At 48.1% G+C, this 20,407-nt stretch overlaps 1 protein-coding gene across 1 annotated transcript; it reads right to left on the minus strand.

Annotated features, from left to right (window-relative positions):
• Nucleotides 1-466: 466 nt before the first annotated feature.
• Nucleotides 467-17,226, minus strand: LOC136752525 (low-density lipoprotein receptor). The gene is made up of 18 exons (XM_066707918.1): nt 16,990-17,226; nt 9,949-10,071; nt 9,720-9,842; nt 9,162-9,539; nt 8,554-8,676; nt 8,311-8,433; nt 8,019-8,138; nt 7,568-7,693; nt 7,284-7,455; nt 6,950-7,177; nt 6,702-6,820; nt 6,454-6,593; nt 6,193-6,334; nt 5,632-5,784; nt 5,302-5,499; nt 4,847-4,924; nt 4,561-4,724; nt 467-4,432 (listed from the first exon to the last, which is right to left on the minus strand). Exons 1-18 carry the CDS (start codon nt 17,078-17,080, stop codon nt 4,397-4,399), a joined length of 2,637 nt encoding a protein of 878 aa, XP_066564015.1. The 5' UTR covers nt 17,081-17,226; the 3' UTR covers nt 467-4,396.
• Nucleotides 17,227-20,407: the final 3,181 nt, after the last annotated feature.

Consider the following 20,407-nt stretch of genomic DNA (forward strand, 5'->3'; position numbering starts at 1 on the left):
TGTTACGTTGAATAAATCATAAACATAATTAGTGTGTAAATATCAAAGGAAAAAGTGCACAGTGAGCGGCGTGATTTATCCATTTTAAACATGTTGAACTGAAGTGCTAAAAACACAACTGTCACACGGTGTGTCGAGATGCACTTTATGGAAATTCGCTCATGACCGGCACATTAAAAATAAAATGTTAAAACTCTAGACACTCAATTTTAGCTCCTATGTCTTTCTTGCGGGTGCTTATATTCCCATCCTGCTGCAGCCAATAAGAACTGAATTAAAACACCCTAGCAACAGCGTGAATTGATTCCACAGTACAAAATATCTGTTCATTTTCTTCAGGATAGACAATGGATTGTATGATATCAGTAGGACAGTGATCAGCCCCATATAATTATAGTGACTTATAAAATCATAGGGGAACCTTGATCATACACAAACATACGCAATTAAGAGTCACACACAAGAGTTTGATGATTTTTTGTGCTTATATTCAAATAAAATATTTAAACAATCTTGTTCTGCTTTTAAAATATACAGTAACAGGCATTTGTATTTACAATGCAGATCTCTTTGTACAATTTAATTAATAAATACAACACAGTTCTTGCTTTTTCTTTCATTTTGCATCAGAAACGTTGTGGGAGAGAAACGTTGGGCTACAACAAGTTGCTGTAAACAATTTCAGCGTTTAAAATATATATTTTTTTTAAATAGTAAAATTTTGGTGAGGCTTCATTGATCTGCACCGGATAGTGATACAATATGCCACATCCCTTGATACATAATATTCTAGTGGTGTGTTTATGATGCAGATGGATTTCTCCGCCCTCTACAGTACATTACAAATCAACTCCCCTTTCAAGGTGTTGAAAGGAAGCGGAGCATCACAGCCGCAACCCACGCGAACAGAATGACGCACAAAGTTAAAGTGATAGAAGTTACTTGAATACCAAACAATCCTGAGCATTTTTGGTCAGTAGCCAGAAAGAAAACGGCAGGCACAGGATACCGGTTGGAGACCAGACGCCATTACAGACATTGACAACTCCCTCGAATAACTAGTTTTGCCTAAACAATCTAGGCTTTCAAAATACTTTAAAATTTGCTATTCTGTTAAGTATTTAATGATCAATAAAGTAAAATATACCAATTTAGTTTGTGGTTTCTTTACCATTTCCGATGTAGTCGCATAAATAATGTTCTACACCAGGGATTCCCAAACTGGTACTGGAGTACCTCCTGCCCTGCTGGTAGCTCTTAATTGTATCATAATTGCATTGATAGTTCAATTAAAGGATTTAATAAAGCAATTATGAGTCCAGTTGGAACAAAAACCAGCAGGGCAGGTGAAAACCACTGCTCTACACAAATACATCATAGTTAACAGCATCACACCAAACTCACACAGAACTTGTATTTCACAGTTCAAACCATTTGTGCTTTGAGTGGAAAGGCAGCAGGAGAGACACTCGGAGCGACAAGCCCGAGGCAAAGAGGACGTGAATATTTGACTTTGCCTCAATTAAATACATATTCAAGTTCCCCTCACCCACAAATATCAGCTTTTCTTCTCCGCCAATCCTGAAACTATTCTTTTCCCCGCATGCAAGTTATTTATAAACGAGTCTCAGTAGCATGTCGCTTACACGCTTTGTGTATTGTGAGGTATCCGTCAATTTACGCAAGATTTGCATATTAAGACGTTTACTTTTCTCCTCAATGGCTGCCTCAATCCTCAAGATCCTGTACTGATGGACAGCACCAGCACTAGCTGGTCTCAGATCTCAGATGTTTACAGCAGTATTGAAGTCATTTATATAATCACTTGATTTACTAATCCCCCATTCAGTTTTTATTCTAGAACATAATGCACCCCCCACATATTCCTGTTCTCATTAATGACTCCCCGTTAAATAACCCAACATTGTAAATGGCAAATCAAAGCTTCTACAAATGAGAGCTTAGTTTAGATTCAGACATTTCTAAAGGAACCTATATTGGTGCTCCATTTGCCCCCCAAAAGTAAAAACACCAATAAAACCAAACGGCAGCGATCTGCACCCCCACCCCCTCGCACAAGGCGAATCCAGGGAGATGACGTTCGAAAAAAAAACAAGGCAGGCGTGTGGTTTTTGAAATAAATAAACCATTTCTTATTTACTGTACAACAATTCCCATCCCAAAATGTACAAATATAACAAGAAAAAAAAAAAAAACAGCTGTGCAAAAGAAAGTATATATACATGTACAAGATTTACAAATTTACACATTCACAATCAAAACCAACCAAACTATACTGAAAGTCAAGTTTGGGACAAAAAGACTTCCCATTTGTTTTAACATGGCTTGTCATTGAAAATAAAGTTAAAGGTATCCACCCCCAACACACACCGCAAGAGTAAGAAAAAAACAAAAAACGCTTGCTTACTTGTGTTGTGTCACTAGTGTAAGGCAGGGTAGATTTGAACCCCTCTTCATAAATGTGCCTAATGTGCCCTACGGTTCGCTTCTCTACAAACTAGTGGTTCAGCAGCGATCGAGTGTTCGCACATTCTGCAGACACGGAAACCAAAAAGTGACGAATGCAGAAGAGCGGCGTCACTCAAGAAAGCTCGGTTCAATCACGGTCAAGGCCTTCTCGGAGCTGGGCCACTGCCGTCACTCGTGAATTGTGTAGCGATTGGGCCAGCTAGTGGGCTGATGGGGGTCTTTCCTTTTGGCTTTAAAACAGTGGGAGAGAAATAATAAGCACATTTAACTTAAGGAAGTTACTATAGATAGAAGGCAACTCGAGGTTTCTTTTCCTGAGAAGTAGTCGGCGGTTTCACAGAAGCCTCCCCACGATGGTGAGAGATGACAAGTCAAAGGCCTACGCGGTCACATGATATGTTACTCTTGGCTGATCAATGGTTAAGGCTTGTGTGAAAATATTTCATTCTGGGGGGGATGGGGAGTGGTGATGGCGGCTAACCCCTTTCCACACACGCCGGGGTTGAGAGAGAGAGAGAGAGAGAGACCGGTCTAAAGTTTCTTCTTAGAGCAAGTCCTCACTCGGACTGAGACCCAGTGGATCTGGCAGGTGCAGCGCTGAAGAACAGTTTGATTCAACAGGACTGACACACAGAAGAGCAGTTTCTCTGGGTCTTCCCCTTAAGAGGGAACAGAGGACCTTTTATTTATCCAGATTCATACAGAACAGGTTCAGAACTCTCTCATCACCAGCGGGTGCTACTTGGGTCTCATAGGAGTGCGACACCGAAGCCGCAATAAATAAAGGAACACCTTGTGCGATTCACTCCCGTCGAGCACTATGGACGGACACAGGCACAGCAGACGAAGCGGCACCCTCCCGCCGAGGCCAACGTGTGGCGGACTTTCTACTGGGGGGGATTCGCCCGCTCGGCACGGTGAGAGTTAGGCACGAGCAACCGAAGCTATGTAAGGCGCTTGCGTTTTCAGCGGTTAGTTGCAGCCAGGATTGCACCCTTCGGTCCTTCTAGGAAAACCGCGAACACGGAGCAATGTTTGCTTTTGGCACCATGGATCGCAGCGTTCCTGAAAGTCTGGCGATAAAAACACAAAGTCACGAACGTCTATGATGTCCAGCTAGAACTCAAATGTTTTTTTTTTTCCTCCCTCTCACCTTTACCTTGTAGTGCAAAGGTCTCTAGTGTTGCAGAATATGGCACGAGAAAAGCCCATGGTTTCTAAAAATCACATTGTGGTAGTTTTTAAAGATAGAAAATTGACAAGAACAAAACAGTGCAAGACATAACTATACAACCTTCAGTGAGGAACAAAATAAACAGAAAAAAAAAAAAAAACAAGACAAAACAAAAACGGAAACCTTCATGGTTCAGTGGTTGCCCTTTCCTGGTTCTTCATTGATGTTTCCGGTATTTTGGTCACTTGTTTCGACCGCCAATGCCAGAGTCAATGACTTTCTCGCAGGCCGGGGTCTACAATCAGTCTAAAACGTGTGCATTTCCAACAGACGTAAAGGATTAGGAAGCAAGTGTCCCTTAGTCGCGGTCTTACATCCCGAGATCTCATCAGTCCTGCGCGGCTCCTTCATTTGTAAGAAAAAAATTATAAAACATCATCTTTTTTTCTTTAGTTTTTTTTTTTTTTGGTCGATGCCACGATTCATCAAGTTGATGGACGGATGATCGATATTTCAAGCATTTTAGTTTTTTGTCTGCACAAAAATAAGAAAAAGTTCTTTGTTTCTGTCTTCTCATCTGTAAGGACACGGCGGTGAGGTCAGTCTGTGGTGGGCATTTCGGGAGGTTAGAAAAACATCTTTGAAAAGCAGCAAAAATTCAGCTGGACCACCCAGTATTTTTTTTCTCCCCCTCTCATCTTTTCTTCTCTTCCCCCTCCGTGCAGTCCATCATCACGCCATGTCCTCCTCTTGTCTCACCATCTGCCGCTAGAGAGGAAAAGCAGAGAAAACATTAGGAGTTGAAGCTTAGGAGTCGCCGGACCGATCTTTTACAGGGAAAGGAGGGACAGGGGAGGTCGTGGTGTCCCTATAACAGAGAAGGTTTTGTCGCTCACCGATGGGTAGGAGTAGCCCTCCTGGCTGTTGGTCCTGCATATGTGCACCTCATCCTCCGTGGTCTTCTGGTAGACAGGGTTGTCGAAGTTGATGCTGTTGGTGTTCTTCAGACGCCAGTTTCTCCACAAGAGCACGGCGCCGAAGGCCACCAGAGAGAGGATCACTGGAAAAGAGACGGGGAGAGAGACGGGGGATGAGACAGTGCCACGACCGGCCGCAGGGTCCTCAAGGACCGACCGCTCCCAAAAATCACTCGACGTTGAGCATCTCGTCGTAGGTACCTACCGAGGGGAATGATGACGTAGAGCGCGGTGGTGGACGGGTGGGCCTCTTGGGCTTCTGTGGCCACACCATTGAGAGCGTCTGGAAGGAAACGGGGAGAGACTTGGTTATAGAACAGAAAAGAACCAAAGAAGAAGGTCGGCTTCTCTCGGGGTTCATCCTTCAGGTGTAAACGGTCCAAGTTCGAATCTCGACCATGGCCATGAATAGCATAGTATAAATCTGTACCCCATCCTGTTTTCATTTCTAAACTGTACAAAAGCGCCTTCTTGCATAACAATGACACTGCGATTGGGTACAGCACGGTTTCCATTCTTAAATTCCCATCTAGCCATGAGTGTGGGATGGCTGGCACAGGACAGGGTTGATCATGTGACTCAAGCTACAGCTCTGGAAGGGATAAAAACCCAAATTCCCCACAACAGGACGGGCCTCGGCCTTCGGGAAGGGACGCATACCTCTCTGGGTGTCCAAGTCGTGCTGGGTGGACTGGAGGGGCTTGTTGGGGTTGCTGGGGGTTGTCCTTGGAGGGGCCGCTGTGCTGGTGGTGGTGACGACTGTGGATTTAGTGGTAGCTGGGGGTCGGCGGGTCGTCCTGGCTGGGGGTTGAGGGGTGTTGGCCTTGGGTTGAACGGAGACTGGGGGGACGTCACCTTCTGTGTAAACAAGGGAGAGAAATTTGTCAGACATTTTCAGGACACTGGGCAATGAGAAGTTTGGCAGACTGTTCATTATTCAGTCAGCAGTTTGAGATGCCCCGGGGGGCGTCAGGAGGGAGGGAGACTGACCTGCCACGCACGAACGCATGTCCGGGCCCAGGGTCTTGTGGTCGGGGCAGGCGCAGGTGTACTTGGCAGAGTGGTCGTTGATATGGGGGGCGGGCAGGCACAGGTACTCACAGCCGCCGTTGGGGATGTTGCTGCTCTCGCACCAGTTCACACCTGAGGGAGGGAGAGCGGGAGGGTTACAGAGCGTTCTTCACAACGCAAGGTTATCGACCTCCATTGGCTGTACTGTGCGAGATAAGAGAAGTGATCAGTGTTCTCTCGCAGGGGAGGCAGACGTGAGTCTTGCCCCACTACAGGCTGCTTCCCATACATTCAGCTCCCACTGTGGCTCCAGCCAGCCAGGGTTTTAATCCCTTTACAGGGTTGTAATTACACCAATTAAATGTCTCTTCAAATCATTAAAAGACTAACTAGAGACTTGCAAGGCGAATGGCGGTGCAAAGGTGGCCTGAGATTGTCCCGCCACTGCGATTCAGCAAATCTCTGCCCTGCACTGCGAGATTCAAAAATGTCACGAGGAGAGATGGCTGTCATGTCATTGCTGTGCCAAGTGGGCCGTACCGGTGGGTTGTTTGAGGTTGTGGTACAGGACGATGTCCTCGGGGGACGCCACATTCTCCACCACGGCGATGATGTCACCCCCAGTCAGCCTGTTGGCGCTCAGGATGGCGTTGTTTTCGATGTCGGTCCAGAACACCTGATCCTGCAACAGCAAGCAGAAGACGCGCAGCGTTACTACTGGGAAGGAGCACTGGTGGAGTCACAGCACAGGCCCCCTTTCCGGGCGTCTCCCAAAGGCGACAAGTAAGCACAACCGCTTACCTCGAACACGGTGAGAGAGAATGGGTGGGCTAGCTTGTTCTCGTCCACGATGAGCGTCCGGCGGCCGCCGCCCAGCACGTCGATGCTGGACAGTGTGTGGAGTTTGGAGTCCACCCAGTACAGCCTCTGGTTCATCATATCTGCAGGATCATGAGGGGAGAGGAGGGTTAGACACAGGAGAGAGTCGGGGGTCCCCCAGGAGAGGGATCTGGCATGTGCAAGGGAAGGCTCATGCTTGCGTCACCTACCTAGCGTGATGCCGTTGGGCCACTCGATGCCCTCAGTCACCAGGGACAGGCGGTCCAATCCGTTCAGCCCTCCCTTCTCGATCTTGGCGGGGATGCCCCAGTCTGTCCAGTACATGAAGCTGCAAGGAGAGAGAGAATTGAATCCAGTGCAAGCACACCGGACAGCTGTTGCGCACCGATCTTTCCAGGGGTTGGCTGTGAATGCCACGCAGTGCAGAGGGAGTGCCTGGGGTGGACACGACACTTACTTGTGCTTTGGGTCGACCACGATGGCGCGCGGCCGGGTCAGCCCGTCGTTGATCAGCGTCTTGCGGCGGCGGCCGTCGGTGGTCGCCACGGAGATGGTGCCAAAGACAGAGTCAGTCCAGTAGATGTTGCCGTGGATCCAGTCGATGGCGATGCCCTCGGGGGCCTGGATCTCAGTGTCGATCACCGTGCTGTGATGGGACGAGTTCCCGGCCTTGTCCATGTAGGTGCTGGGGACAGAAACGCACAGCCGTCACGCACCGAGCGGAGGGGCACCGAGCGGAGGGGCACCGAGCGGAGGGGCACCGAGCGGAGGGGCTTGGGGGGTCAGCTCACCTGTAGATCTTCTTCTGGGAGAGGTCAGACCAGTAGATCTTGTCAGAAGGAATCTCCATGTCCAGGGCCACCACGTTCTTCAGCTGGGGGATGAAACGTGTGTACTCGCTGCGGTCCAGCGTCATCTTCCTCACCTCGTGGCGGTTGGTGAAGAAGAGGTAGGCCACCGTCCCTGCAACAACGAGAGAGATATTAGGATTTCAGTCCATCACTATGCAGACCCACACCAGAGACGTGGAGCTTCAGAAACTCCGTGTGGAAGGTGAGCGGTGCGCCTGACTTACCGATGGCTTTGCAGGACTTGCTGACCGGGTCGATCTGGTAGCCCTCATTACATTCGCATTTGTAGCTGCCCTCCAGGTTGATGCAGATCTGGCTGCAGGTGTCGGGGTTGGCACACTCGTCGATATCTGGCGAGGAGGAGACACGAAAGCGTTATCAATCCTGACGAGACTAGTGGGACACGACAGGAACGTGTGCATTACTGAACAGGAGGGTAACAACTAAAGGCCAACTGCATTCTGTGGGAAGCAGCAGGAATGCATGCATTACTGGATACGCAGGTAGTCAAACCTAAATTGAAACCGGTTTCTCTTAACTTTGTAACTTCCTTGTAAAGTAGACTGTTATATTTTGGAGTTGGCCAATTGGTCATTGCCGCGATTCTTTCACTACAGGCAGAAAGGGAACCTATGTGGAACAGTACAATTACGCCGAGAGGGGTGTGACGCCTACCTTCACAGCGCTTCTTGTCCACCAGGCGGAAACCAGCGGGACATAGGCACTCAAAGCCGATCTTGAGGTCATTGCAGGTGTGGGAGCAGCCGCCGTTGTTTCTCAGGCATTCGTTGGCATCTGTGGAAGAGGGGAGAGAGAAGTTCTAATTCTCTGTAGACGGGAGAGGTTTTGCTTTAGTAATTGGTGAAAATGAGCCGCCTTCATCTTGAGACTGACAAAAGGGAGAAGACCACCCCCTCCTCCTTCCAGATCTAGAACCTCAACACACACAGGGGGAGTTTCCACTCACCGCACTCTTTGAGCGGTTCGTCGGACCAGTCTCGGCAGTCCCTCTGCTTGTCGCACACCTTGTCCATGCTGATGCACTCTCCGCTGCGGCACTTGAACTTGGTGGGGCCCTCGCATTTGGTCACTGCAACACAGACGGGGAGCAGGTGGTGAGGAACCTCAGACCACACAGGCTTGTCCCGCGGGCTGCTGCGAGTCTTGTAGGAGCAGTTGGATTTGATGTAAAGGCGCGGCTCTCACTCACCATTGGTGCAGCCCTGCTCGTCGCTCAGGTCCTTGCAGTCGAACTCTCGGTCGCACTGCCGGCTGCCGTGGATGCAGGTGCCGTCGTTGCACTGGAACTGGTCGGGACTGCAGGTGGACTTACCTGCGCAGACAACAACAAGAGTTTTCATGAGATCTTAAATGTGTTCTCCACCCCTCCTCGCTCAGTATGAACTGTGCAGGGGTAATACAGGGGTTCCCATCCCTACTAGTTAATTACTTAATTGAAGTAACAATCTGCTTAGACTGGACTTTTTAAATTGTGTAATAAAATAGTTGGTTCTTTAATAAGTTCTTTATACAAATCTATGCTTAACTTAAATCCCTTACTGTTTATAATCATTAGAAGACTGATTTAGGAAATTAGTTCAATTAAGGGTTCAATTAAGTATTTGAGAGCTCAGTTGGAATAAAAACCAGCAGGGTAGGGGCTCCTCCAGGACCAGAGTGGAGAACCCCTGTTATAATAAGCAAATTATGGCTCCATTTGAAGATTGAATGCAGTCGGATGAGGAAGCTGGTCTCATGTGCATTGGTGCGTGTCGGTGTGCATCGGCGTGTGTCGGTGCGCGCCCGTGATGTACTCACTGCAGTTGGCCTCGTCGGAGTGGTCCACGCAGTCGAAGCTCCCGTCGCACTGCCAGCTGCTGTGGATGCACTCGCTGCTGCCGCAGTGGAACTCGAGCGGGGAGCAGGGGGCAGAGGGGGCGGCGGCGGCGTGGCCCCCGCAGTTCTCGGGCCACTCGTCGGAGTGGTCGGTGCAGTCGCTGTCACCGTCGCAGGCCCACAGAGCCGGGATGCACAATGAGTTGTTGCACTGGAAGGACGAGGGGCTGCAGGTGGGGGCGGGGCAGGAGCGTTCGTCGCTGCCGTCGCCGCAGTCGTCCTCTTCGTCGCACACGAACGTCACCGACACGCACTTGCCGTTTCCACAGCGGAACTCGTCATCCGTGCAGCTCGTGGGCGCTGCGGGGGGGACAGGAGGGGAAAAGCAATCAAACTGCTGTGCCTGGCTCTTATTGTGCACCTTGCCGATATCCAGTTCATCGGGTGCTTAAAGTTGAGAAGTGATCTGGGCACCGTGCGGGGCAGAGGAAGTGGAAGGGGACAGTAATGCACAGAAACCGATAAAGTACGGGCACTCACCACAGCCCTCCTCGTCAGCTCCGTTCTCACAGTCATCCTTGCCGTCACATTGCCAGTTTTTGGGCACACACTGGTTCAGACGCCCACCACAGCTGAACTGGTCTGGCCTGCAAGTCTTGGCCGCTGTGAAGGGGAAGAGACGGTGTCAGAGAGGAGCATTCTGGGATACTTTCACAACACATTGTCAAAATAAGCAAACAATTCAAGTCTGCCCATGGGTGAAACTCACCGCAGATGGCCACCATCTCGTCACTGCCGTCTCCACAGTCGTCTCGGCCATCGCACACCCAATGCTGGGTGATGCACTTGCCGTTGTTGCACTGGAAATACCCGGCCGAGCAGGTGGCCGCTTCTGTGGGAAACCAGAGACACGGAGAACAAAGTCAGTGGCAGCGAACGAACCGCTCAGTCCCCATAAACAACCGCTGAGCAAACCTGCTGTGATTGGAATGCTCTTTCTTCACACAAGGACAAGATCTCTTTCTTGCTTGTGACCTTGAATAAAGCAGCACAGAAGAAGGAGCCAGATCCAACCGCATCAGTCTTTATTTATAAACCTTTCCTGGGGCAGTACAGTCATGTGACAGGCAGGGCCAGAGGAACAGCCCTGCCATAACTTCCCTGGTTATATAGACACAGTGATGCACGCACTGAAACAGCCCTGCCATAAAGAGCTCTTGTTTATACTCCAGGCAGTTCCTGAAGGGGTGAATGTGGCAAATACTGAAGCACCCCTCTATAGACAGACACTGGACTTCACCGCTGCAGAGAAACTGTTTAAAGTGCTGGAGTGGAATGGATACAGTATTGCTGATGGAAGGACATACTGTCCACCCCCTCCTCTCCTCTCTCCACCTTGTCCCGTCACGTCCTACGTGTCATTAACCCCACACCCCCCCGCCCACAACTCGCTGTGATCAGCACAGATCATAATGACTATTAACCACACAGGAAAAATATACAGTTCTGCATCTGTGCTTAATTGAGTTTCTCTCATCTGATTGATTTATATCCTGATTGATTGATTGATTAGGTGTTAGCAGTGAATCTTGAAGGACGTGGCTACAAAGCTGTAAAACAGGATAGGCAAGAAAAGAAGGCCACCAACGCCTGACTGGGCCACACAGTGAGCTGCTCCCGTTATTCTCAAATTAACTGCAATTACACCTAGGTTTGGATTTCTTAATTTCTACTGTGTTCAGTTTACACCTAAAGGGGTTTAGTTACAGCAGGTAGAGGACCAAGGAGTCACGTTCTCCAGGTAACAATGGCACTCCTTAAAGGCAGGCCATTGTTTCCACACCGAAACCAGACCAACCCTGCCTTTGGAAAAGGTCACCAGTGGCGTGGTGTCACGCCAGCTGGGAGTGGGTCCCTCTCCCTGTGACGAGGAGGGAGAGTCGGATCAGACCATGGTTGGGACACAGGGAGGCAGGAAGGGGGCCAGGCTTTCACAGGATGGGCGTCTGACAGGAAAACATGACGCACGCACACGCGCGTGAGAGAGAGAGAGAGAGAGAGAGAGAGAGAGAGAGAGAGAGAGAGAGACGGGGAGGCGGGGGATGAATTGGCATGTGGTTTGAGTTTAAACAGAGACCGGAGAGAGAGAGAGAGAGAGAGAGAGAGAGAGAGAGAGAGAGAGAGAGACAGGGAGGCGGGGGATGAATTGGCATGTGGTTTGAGTTTAAACAGAGACCGGAGAGAGAGAGAGAGAAGGGTGAGCAAGCATGGGAAAAAAAAATAACCTAGAGAGCTTTAAACGTGAAAGAGTTTCACGATCGAGTTAACTATGCCTCGAAACTGATGAAGGACTGGGAGTAACCAAGGAGGTACTTTCAATAAAAACAGAAAGAGCGCTTTCATTTCAGCTGCCCAGTCTTTGTATCCTACACAATGTGGGGAAAATACACTGATACTAAATTACTTGGTAGCCCGTGTCCAGTTTCAGTACAAACACTGTCCCAAGATACAGCATTTTGTTTGGGGTTTTGCCTCATTTCGGATTTAGACTGATCTGTAAACTGTTTTCTCCTCGAACCCCCGTCGTCAACCTGCCTCTTTAAGAAAGTCTGGAGAGGGAGTGTTTAAACAATCACACCACTGGAGGCTGACTGGCTAGTTGGGCCAATTTAACATAAGGATGTCAGCGGTAGACAATAGGTAGGGGGCGGGGCCAAACCGGCAACTGTCAAAGGCAAGCGAGAGCGGATATGCCTGCTGGAGTGCAGCAATTAAAACCAGACACTAAGAAATAACTAATTGGTCCCTCGCACCTATTATTCTATTAAAACAGAGAATTGTACAGATAATAGCTGTAAGGACTACCGGGGTTTCCAAAATGCATAGAATTCCCATCACGACCTGCTTAAGCGAGCCAGGTGTTGGGCTTTAGGAGTCCATGTGGGTTCAAGGTACCTAGAAATTGGTGATGCAGAGACCAGCGAAACCAGCAGTGTTGTGGTTCTCCGGATCCCAGAGCTGGGATAGGCTACGATAGGGGCACACCTGCCGCAGCGCAAACCAGTTCAGCTTCTTTCATTTGTGGCCTTTGCAAAAACTCCAATCGACTGCCTTTTGCATGATGATAAACTTGATAAACGTAAGATAAGTATTAACCAAATAACCCTTCTATTAAGGAGGCGTGAACACATGATTGGACTCGGCGCCTGGGAGATTCCCTGGCCATGGGTAGTGGTTTGCATCTGGCCAAGAACAAAAGCGCTGGTTGTTTTTCCTTTGTGTTCTTCACTCTCTTTATGGGCGTCAAATTTGATTAATGAGCTTTAAATAGCATGTTTGTTATCAAGAGCTGGGCTTACACATTAACATCATATCACATCTCAAACCACAGCGAAGGAAAATTACACCCGTGTAGAGATAAATACATAAATACAAACCGGATAGCGGGGACTATAAAACCGGTGTGAGAGTGAGAGAGAGAGAGAGAGAGAGAGAGAGAGAGAGAGAGACGGGAAGTGGGGCGACGGGTGTGTTGCCCTTTAGATAGAGCAGACAAACGATAACACTTGTAAACGGATGCAAAACAGAGAATTTTTATTTCTGTAGTGCAAAAACAGCAGGCGATTTCAGTCCATGGCCCTGTGCCAATGAAACCTTGCTTTTCAGCAGAAATTATACCTATCCCCATCATCCCCCAACTCAATTCAACGGAAATCGGATTGCTCAACTTTGTACTTAATTGTGCACTTCGGCTTTGGATTCAAACCTGCGTCTTATGATTTAAATGACTTATTATTGTAGACTGGGTAACAGACGAGGGAGACAAAATTAACAAATATCTGAAAATCACACAATCCCTCACCAACTATTACAGACCACCCTCAGCCCTCTCGCGGATGCTCAAGTTTTGAAACCCAAGACTGCAATTGACCCTCTATATTTAAAGCCCCTGGAGCCGAGCCCTGGTTGACGTCACAGACCCGAAATAACAATTATCACCACTGGGCAGAGAAGCAGTTTCATCCAATGCCAGTTTTAAAGGTTGATGGCTCGTGTCCTGACTGTACTGGTGACGCAGGAAAGATGACCACCTAAGAGTTTGGCCAGGGATGGACAACTCCAGTCCTTGAGTGCAACTGGTTACTACCTGGTAATGCCTAGAGCAATGACCTGGAGATATAAGTAACTGGTAGGAGATACATTGTGTGCCTGGTGTTGGCTTCTGTACAAGACACTGCCGATTGTGAATCCAGCAACCGGTCAAGCTGTAGGTAAAGAAAGTCTGATTTACCAGCCGAGAACAACCAACTACCTGAATATCTAACCCCCTTGCAGGCTTAATAATTACTCTTTAATGTCACTTTAACCTTGACCACAATGCTTAGATTAGTAAACGTCTTGGCACCAAAAGCGCATCTAGATTCCATTCTCTCAGGGTAGCTTGTGGGATTGGTGCTGGGGCTGGAGGAAGCCTAACATTAAAACCAGATAAAAGGTGACGAGCAATATTGAAATATTTGCTTTTTGTTAAACTGTCTCTTTGAATTGATCTGATCCTGCAAAAAAAAGGGAACGGGAGACAGCAGATCACCTCCGCTGGCAAGCGGTACGGTTGGTAAACAGAACCAAAGGGCACGATGTCTGTACGGACGAGACCAAAGAGAGGAGAGAACTGCACAAGCACGTTAAAACGAAAACCAAAATCCAATAACTTTTAAAAACAGGCTCGATGTAATTCCCCTGCTTTTTTAAAAATATCATACGAGGTTTCAATTTAAAGAGTCAAAACTAGAGTCACACGATTGCGTGGTTAGACGTGACCTAACCTTTTGAATTCTTTCATATCCGTTAGGTTTTCTGCAGCTCTAGAATATTTTAAATTTACCCAGAGCAGAGCGCCAAATCTCACGAGCCCACATAAGCACTGTACACTCGTTACCTGGCCATTCCTTTTCATGTGCAATGTTTCACCTGCTAACACCCCGGCACTGGGCCAGTTTCAGGTGTGTGGCACCACACCCAGAAAACACATAGCAAATCGATCTTTCCTTTTAAATGGCATTTCGCTTCTTTTCGTGTCTGTAATGTAAATAATTCACCGGCAGCACGGACAGGGTCCATGGAAGCAGAAATGTACTTAGGAGCACTAACCCAGTGTTTTATAACTCTGTTAATATTTAAACCTGAGGCACATATAACTTACTACATCTGAGAGACTGGAAACTGCAATTTGCTTGTAATTGATTACCTCCAGGAATGATACAATGTTTTAATAGAAACTAAATTGTTTTGTTTCCAACCTTAGAGGATAATCCAGTTATGGAAAACACCTCTTGGTTTTTCGAGTTATTTCTTAGTAAATCCCCCTAAGAGGATGCCGGCCAGGGCTTTTGCAGTGCAGTCTCAGGATAGCCGAGTGATGCAACCCAGTTGGGATTCTGCCATGATGCAAAGCAAAACAGCAACTACTCCACACTAGTGTTACAAAAGATGGCCCCGTTATTCCCCTTATTTCAGGTGGGATGTTTCCAGTCAATAACTTACTGCTCTGTCATCGGTCTCTCAGCATATAAAGCAATGCAAATTAAAGCTCAGGTTCAGAAGCTGAGAAGTTTATAGTTATGGACGGGAAAAGTTGGAAAAGATAGTAGAAATGTCGTAAATCCAAATCATCCACTATTGGATAAGAGATCTTCTCAACTATGCTCGCTGATGGTCAGATATGGGTGAGGACAGTATCTTACTGAGCTCAAAGCAATGAGGGAGAGTCAGGAATGCTTGTCTTCGTATCCCCCTGCCTCCTATAATTCCCCCGGCCTCACCGGCCTGGCAGCACCGAAACACTGGCCATTTAACGCCGTGTGGATGGACTGCCACACCTCGCCAAACAAAGCTTTCTTCTCTGGGCATCAGCAGATGGGAAAGCATGCAGAACTTCAGGTTTCTCCGCTATCGTCAGATGTGTTGCTTAACAGGACATTCCAACGGGCCGTGCCGATCGCACCCCCCACCCCAAGGGCTTCAGGGCAGCGTCAGACACTGACATTTCATTTGGGGAGGGAGTAATGATCATTTAAAAAAAAAGGCACAAATTTATACACAAAGAAAAATTAAGAAAAGGAAACAAAGATGAGAAGTCGTCCCTCAATCATAATCTTATGAAAGTAAAAAGAGGAACTGAGATCTTTACATCATTATGTGCTTTCAAGGATCAGAAACTGAACAGGAAATTATAATATAACTCCAGTCTCTATAAATCATTTGTTACAACTCCAGGTTATTCAATACAGTGGGCATTTAATGCTCAATCGCAGTGTTGAAGCACACAGCTGGGATATTGGACATGTGGAAATAGCTGCATCGGTATTTGCAAAGGTTTTTCTTTTCTTATTCTGTTTGAACGTGACCTGCAAAGGTAAGGCAGCCGTGCAGCACGTTTATCAAACATGTTGAGAGAAAAGTCAGTCTGCAGACCACAAAATGGCCTCTGCTAACATTGCAAGCTGGTGAATAGTATAGCACTCATTTAAGCTAAAATGCATGGGTTTACGGTTTTTATTAGTAATATTATCAAGTGAGTATATAACGCTACAGTGTGATTTACTTATTAACGGGTTATTACGTCATAAACCAACAGGAATGTAAAAGGAAAGTTCGACTATCCGTGCGTCACCTAGATAACATTTATAGGTTTTCATTTCCATTTGTAGAAACGGATACTGTTTTTCCGGACTTATTTCAGAGCAGCAATGTCAGCGCACAGCACCGACATCCACAGATCAACGGCGCCGAGCTGACGGCCATGGCGGCCCGCCGCGCCCAGCCCGGCCTCCACCCGCCTGCAGCCGTGACGTCACGCCGGTCGTGCCGTTCATTGTTCGCTTCGCTCCGATTCGGCTGAAGGATCTCATGTTGCCGGAGCAGCCAATCAGAGGCTCGTCCCATTCATACCGGCACGACTTGCAACAAATAAGACAAGTATAGCCGCTACACTATGACACCCCCGCCGCCCGTCCTTGCCGACAACGCAAAGGCACAATTTTTACCACAGCAGGGAACATCCAACAAGTTATTTTAGAAATGCACGTCAGCTATTGGTTCCAGAAGGCGACGTTTAAAATATTACTACATCAACGCCCACTCCAGCACCCACCCTCACCCGGCACAGTGGGATTTAACATGTACAGGCTGTGGCAGATATTGCATGTGGAATAAGAGCGGTACAGGAGAAGGTGCGGTTGAAAAATGTGTCACTTTACATTAAAATAGTCACATTCGTCGATTGCACTTCTGTGCATTTGTACAGAAGGAAACATCCATGCTTGTCCATTCAAACAATGCATTTTATTTTTTTGAATGGCCAAATTGTTCACAAAATACAGCAGCACACAAAGCGCACTTGCCCTTCATCGGATCGCATTCCTTCGAGATAATTGCGGAAAGTTACCATTGCAAGATGCTGCATGTGCTGGAGCTCCCCTTTGCAGTGAAATAATGAGCCCGAACTCAACCTACACCTCGACCGAATCAAAAGCTAAAATACTCTCAATGACTCCTGAACCTCCCCGGCTTCTTCCTGACCACTGGGGGGTCCAGCCCATTCCTCCCCTCTACTACTGCAGCCATATCAGTTACAACTCGAGTGATAAACACAGCGCAGATACAACACAAGGCAGTCCCTCGTCTGCTGGATACAAAGTACCGGTTGTACATTGTATCCAGCATCCAAACACACAGGCTGCGGCCAGCGCGATGGATGAGAAGCAGCACATATTGGATCAGACACACACACGTCTGTATGGAGACTTACGCGTGTGGAGGAGACCGGCGCTGAACACCACTATGCATCCCAGCAGCTGAAGCGCCATCCCCGGGGTCTGCGGGCGAGCGAGGGCGAGCATGTCGGGGTTTCTTCTTATTCCTGTAAACGCGGCAGTGTGTCGACGGGGGCAACGCAACGCTCAGCTCAGATCAGCTCAGATCAGATCAGTGCGTCTGTCTCTCCAAACCCCTGTTGCGGTGCCGTCGGTGTCAATGCGCACATTGGGGGGCTCACCCCGAGCATTTGAGCGAGGGGGCGTGCTCCTCGCGGTGGTGTGATTTTTGAAAGTGCTCAGCATCACGCTGTGGGCGGGGCTTCACAGCGCACCATATTAGCGCACAGCCGCTGTAACGCTTTCGTGGCCGGGAGGATCAGGATGCTGTAGATCAGGGCTGTCCCACGCCAGTCCCGGGGGGTGCGGTGTCTGCTGGTTCTCCTCTAAAACTGTCATACATTATATATGTTTATAGACGAATCTTACAATGTGTTGATGACTCAAGAGTCTGGAGAGACGGGTTCAATTCACTCAGTTAATTGCTTAATTAGATTCATTAAAGAGCCAAGAGCTGGACTGGAAAAAAAAACTCTGCGGCCCCCCAGGACTGGAGTCTGACGCCCCTCCGATAGTCTGTAAACTAGGGAAGCTGAAGCAGCCTTTACCCTCAATTACTCAATTCCGGGCCAATGGGGTTAACTTAATTTAAAAATACGCTTATCTAACACACCATTTTAACATAACAGTTTGAGAAAGGGGTGACTTATCACAGCTATTATTGCTTGAAAAATACATGTAATAATAATAATAATAATATAATGTATGATATGTATTAACTACAACTTGGGGGAGAAGAAATCCAGACATTTACATCTGATATGATAAATGGCGGTCCGCCTTCTTTTAGTCATATCAAAAGAAAGGAATCCCTGCACATTTGTTGGGAAATGGGGTTGTAGCCGGATCCCTGTGCCAGCTGATACCCGCCGGCCTGTGACGTGTGACAGGAGCGACCAACCCCCTCATTGCGTCACACAACCATCCACGCATTTTACACTGAATAATAATAATAATAATAACACAGGATTTTAAACCCACTGTTTTCACTGCAGCCTACACCAGCCGTCTATGGTAGACATTGATTTAATATATCCTTCCGTGCTGATGTATGCATGGATGTATATTTTAAACAGATGATTCATATTTGGTGACATATAGAAGTCTTAATTGGATAAACTGGCCAAAGCAACTAGACATTGCGCATTGTACACTGTACACGTCCGCCGCGCTGTGCGGATCGGTTCCCCCTGTCCAGCTGTTCTGTACATCAGATAAACACGTCACATCTGCATCCAGTAACCCCCCCTGAGCGCCACAGTGATGCTGACCTGCTCGTCACCCCGCCGTGCTGTGGAGGCTCGATCTCCCGGGACTGACTGCGCAGGGGCCGCAACACACTGGGATACAATCAGTCCGATTTAGAGGAGACGTTTGCCATCGCATCCCACCCTGAAACGGACCTCGAAATATTCTGAATCCTAGCCACGAGTGTGTGTGTGTGTGTGGGGGGGGGGTGCAGAGAAGAGGAATTGCATTACAGTTTCAGACATAAAATGACAGTGATATGATTGTTCATTTTTATTTTGGGGAATTAACTATATAAACATTTGCATTTGAAGGGGGGACAAAATCATGCTCTGCTATAATAGACACAGGTGCCAGTCACAGCTGTGTACAGTGATGAAAAGAAGAAGAAAAAAGGTCATTTGTTTTGAAAAGCCTCGACTGAAGGGCTGAGAAAACAGCGGCTGAAGAGAAAGGGGAAGACGTCCGCATCTGCCAAACACAGATCCTTCCAGCAGTGCAATCTTGACTTTAGCTCACCACACATGGGGACGGGCCGGGTCTCGAGCCCCGCGTTGCCCAGCCCGGGTACAGGCGCATCCCTGTGTCTGCTGGTTGCCTAGTGAGCCGGCCGCTCTCCACCTGCCTCAGCAACAGACAAGTCTGAAATAGGACCGGCTTCATCAAGGACTCAATTAAGAGCTCGGCGGGAACCAAACCCCCACAGACACAGGGCTCCTCCAGGACCAGGCCTGGGACCCGCTGCTCTCCTGTCGCCGAGTTTGAAAACTACAAGGCCCACGATGCACCTGGACAGCCTTCACACTGAACCCAGGGACAGCGCGGCTGCCGTGTCCGTCATAATCCTGCGTCAGGCTTCTCGATGGAGACCGGCTGCTTCATCTCCCCTGGGCAAGGCTGTGCTACTCTCACCCTGGAGCCGCAAGGACGGTCAAGGCTGATGTGTGTGTATGTGGGGGGGGGGTCTTACAGCACTCGCCTCCCTGCATTGACGCATACTTCATAACCAGACCTTCCAGGAAATTACTGAACTCACCAGAAATGTCTTCCCAGAACATTTTTTGGAAAAACCCATCAAACTGCCCAGGTCTCGACCTCCTGGGAAAATGGAAACCAATTTTCTCCGCTGAGAATAATCCTGAATTGCAAAGAAAGCAGGATTCAGGCTGCTTAAAATAAGACTATGCATTGTTTATTTATACATGCTTTCTGACACACGTGGCTGTTAGAATTAATGACGGTCAGTAAGAGATGAAAGAAACTCCCATCGCCAGACCCTCTCAGTTTATATTGTAACTGCAGTGCAGCCATAGGTGAAAATTTGAGCAAAGAGACGCACAAGCCCTGAAGATGATTTGTGTATGGATGATAACGCACAACCCCTCTCTCCGGCGCTTGTTTAGAGTAAATACAACTGAAAAAAGCTTTGTTGATAAAGTGGACATGACCACTTCTGTATTTTCCCATAACGAGGTTGGCGACCACAATGGAGTGACAACCACAAGCTCGGTCTGTTCCTCCTCTACACACACCTGAACGATTACCTTCATCCTGGAGGACATGATGGGTTTCATCTCCATTGAGCACTTCATCGAAACTAATGATAACTGTCGTATTTCAACCCTCCTGTTTTCAGCTCTGAAGCCGGGGCAGATGTGTCAGGCCAGTAGGCGGCCACAGCTGGGGGCTGGAGTGAAAACCAGGAAGCACATAGGATGTAGTTAACAAGATATCGGCCCACTACAGGCCATTCGTGACTCCTGGACTGTTCAGCAAAGTAAATATCAATATCATTCACTGTGTCCCTTCCCTCCCTACACAAACACACTCATTTTATCTCGCTACACCTTCCCTTCTCCACCCAGCCATGCAATCTTAACACTACGGATCTCCAGAGGGAAACCCTACAGAAGGAAACACGAGAAGGAAGTCCAAAGTGTGCTCCTGCCCCGTCAGACCCGTGTGTGCGAGCGAGTGAGCAGTTAACAGGCTGCCGAAGGTGTCCAAGCTCGCCTCGCGCGTTTCCTTGCCCGAGCTTCAAACCAG

Source organism: Amia ocellicauda, chromosome 7 (genome assembly GCF_036373705.1).
Source record: "Amia ocellicauda isolate fAmiCal2 chromosome 7, fAmiCal2.hap1, whole genome shotgun sequence".
Taxonomy (NCBI): Eukaryota; Metazoa; Chordata; class Actinopteri; order Amiiformes; family Amiidae; genus Amia; species Amia ocellicauda.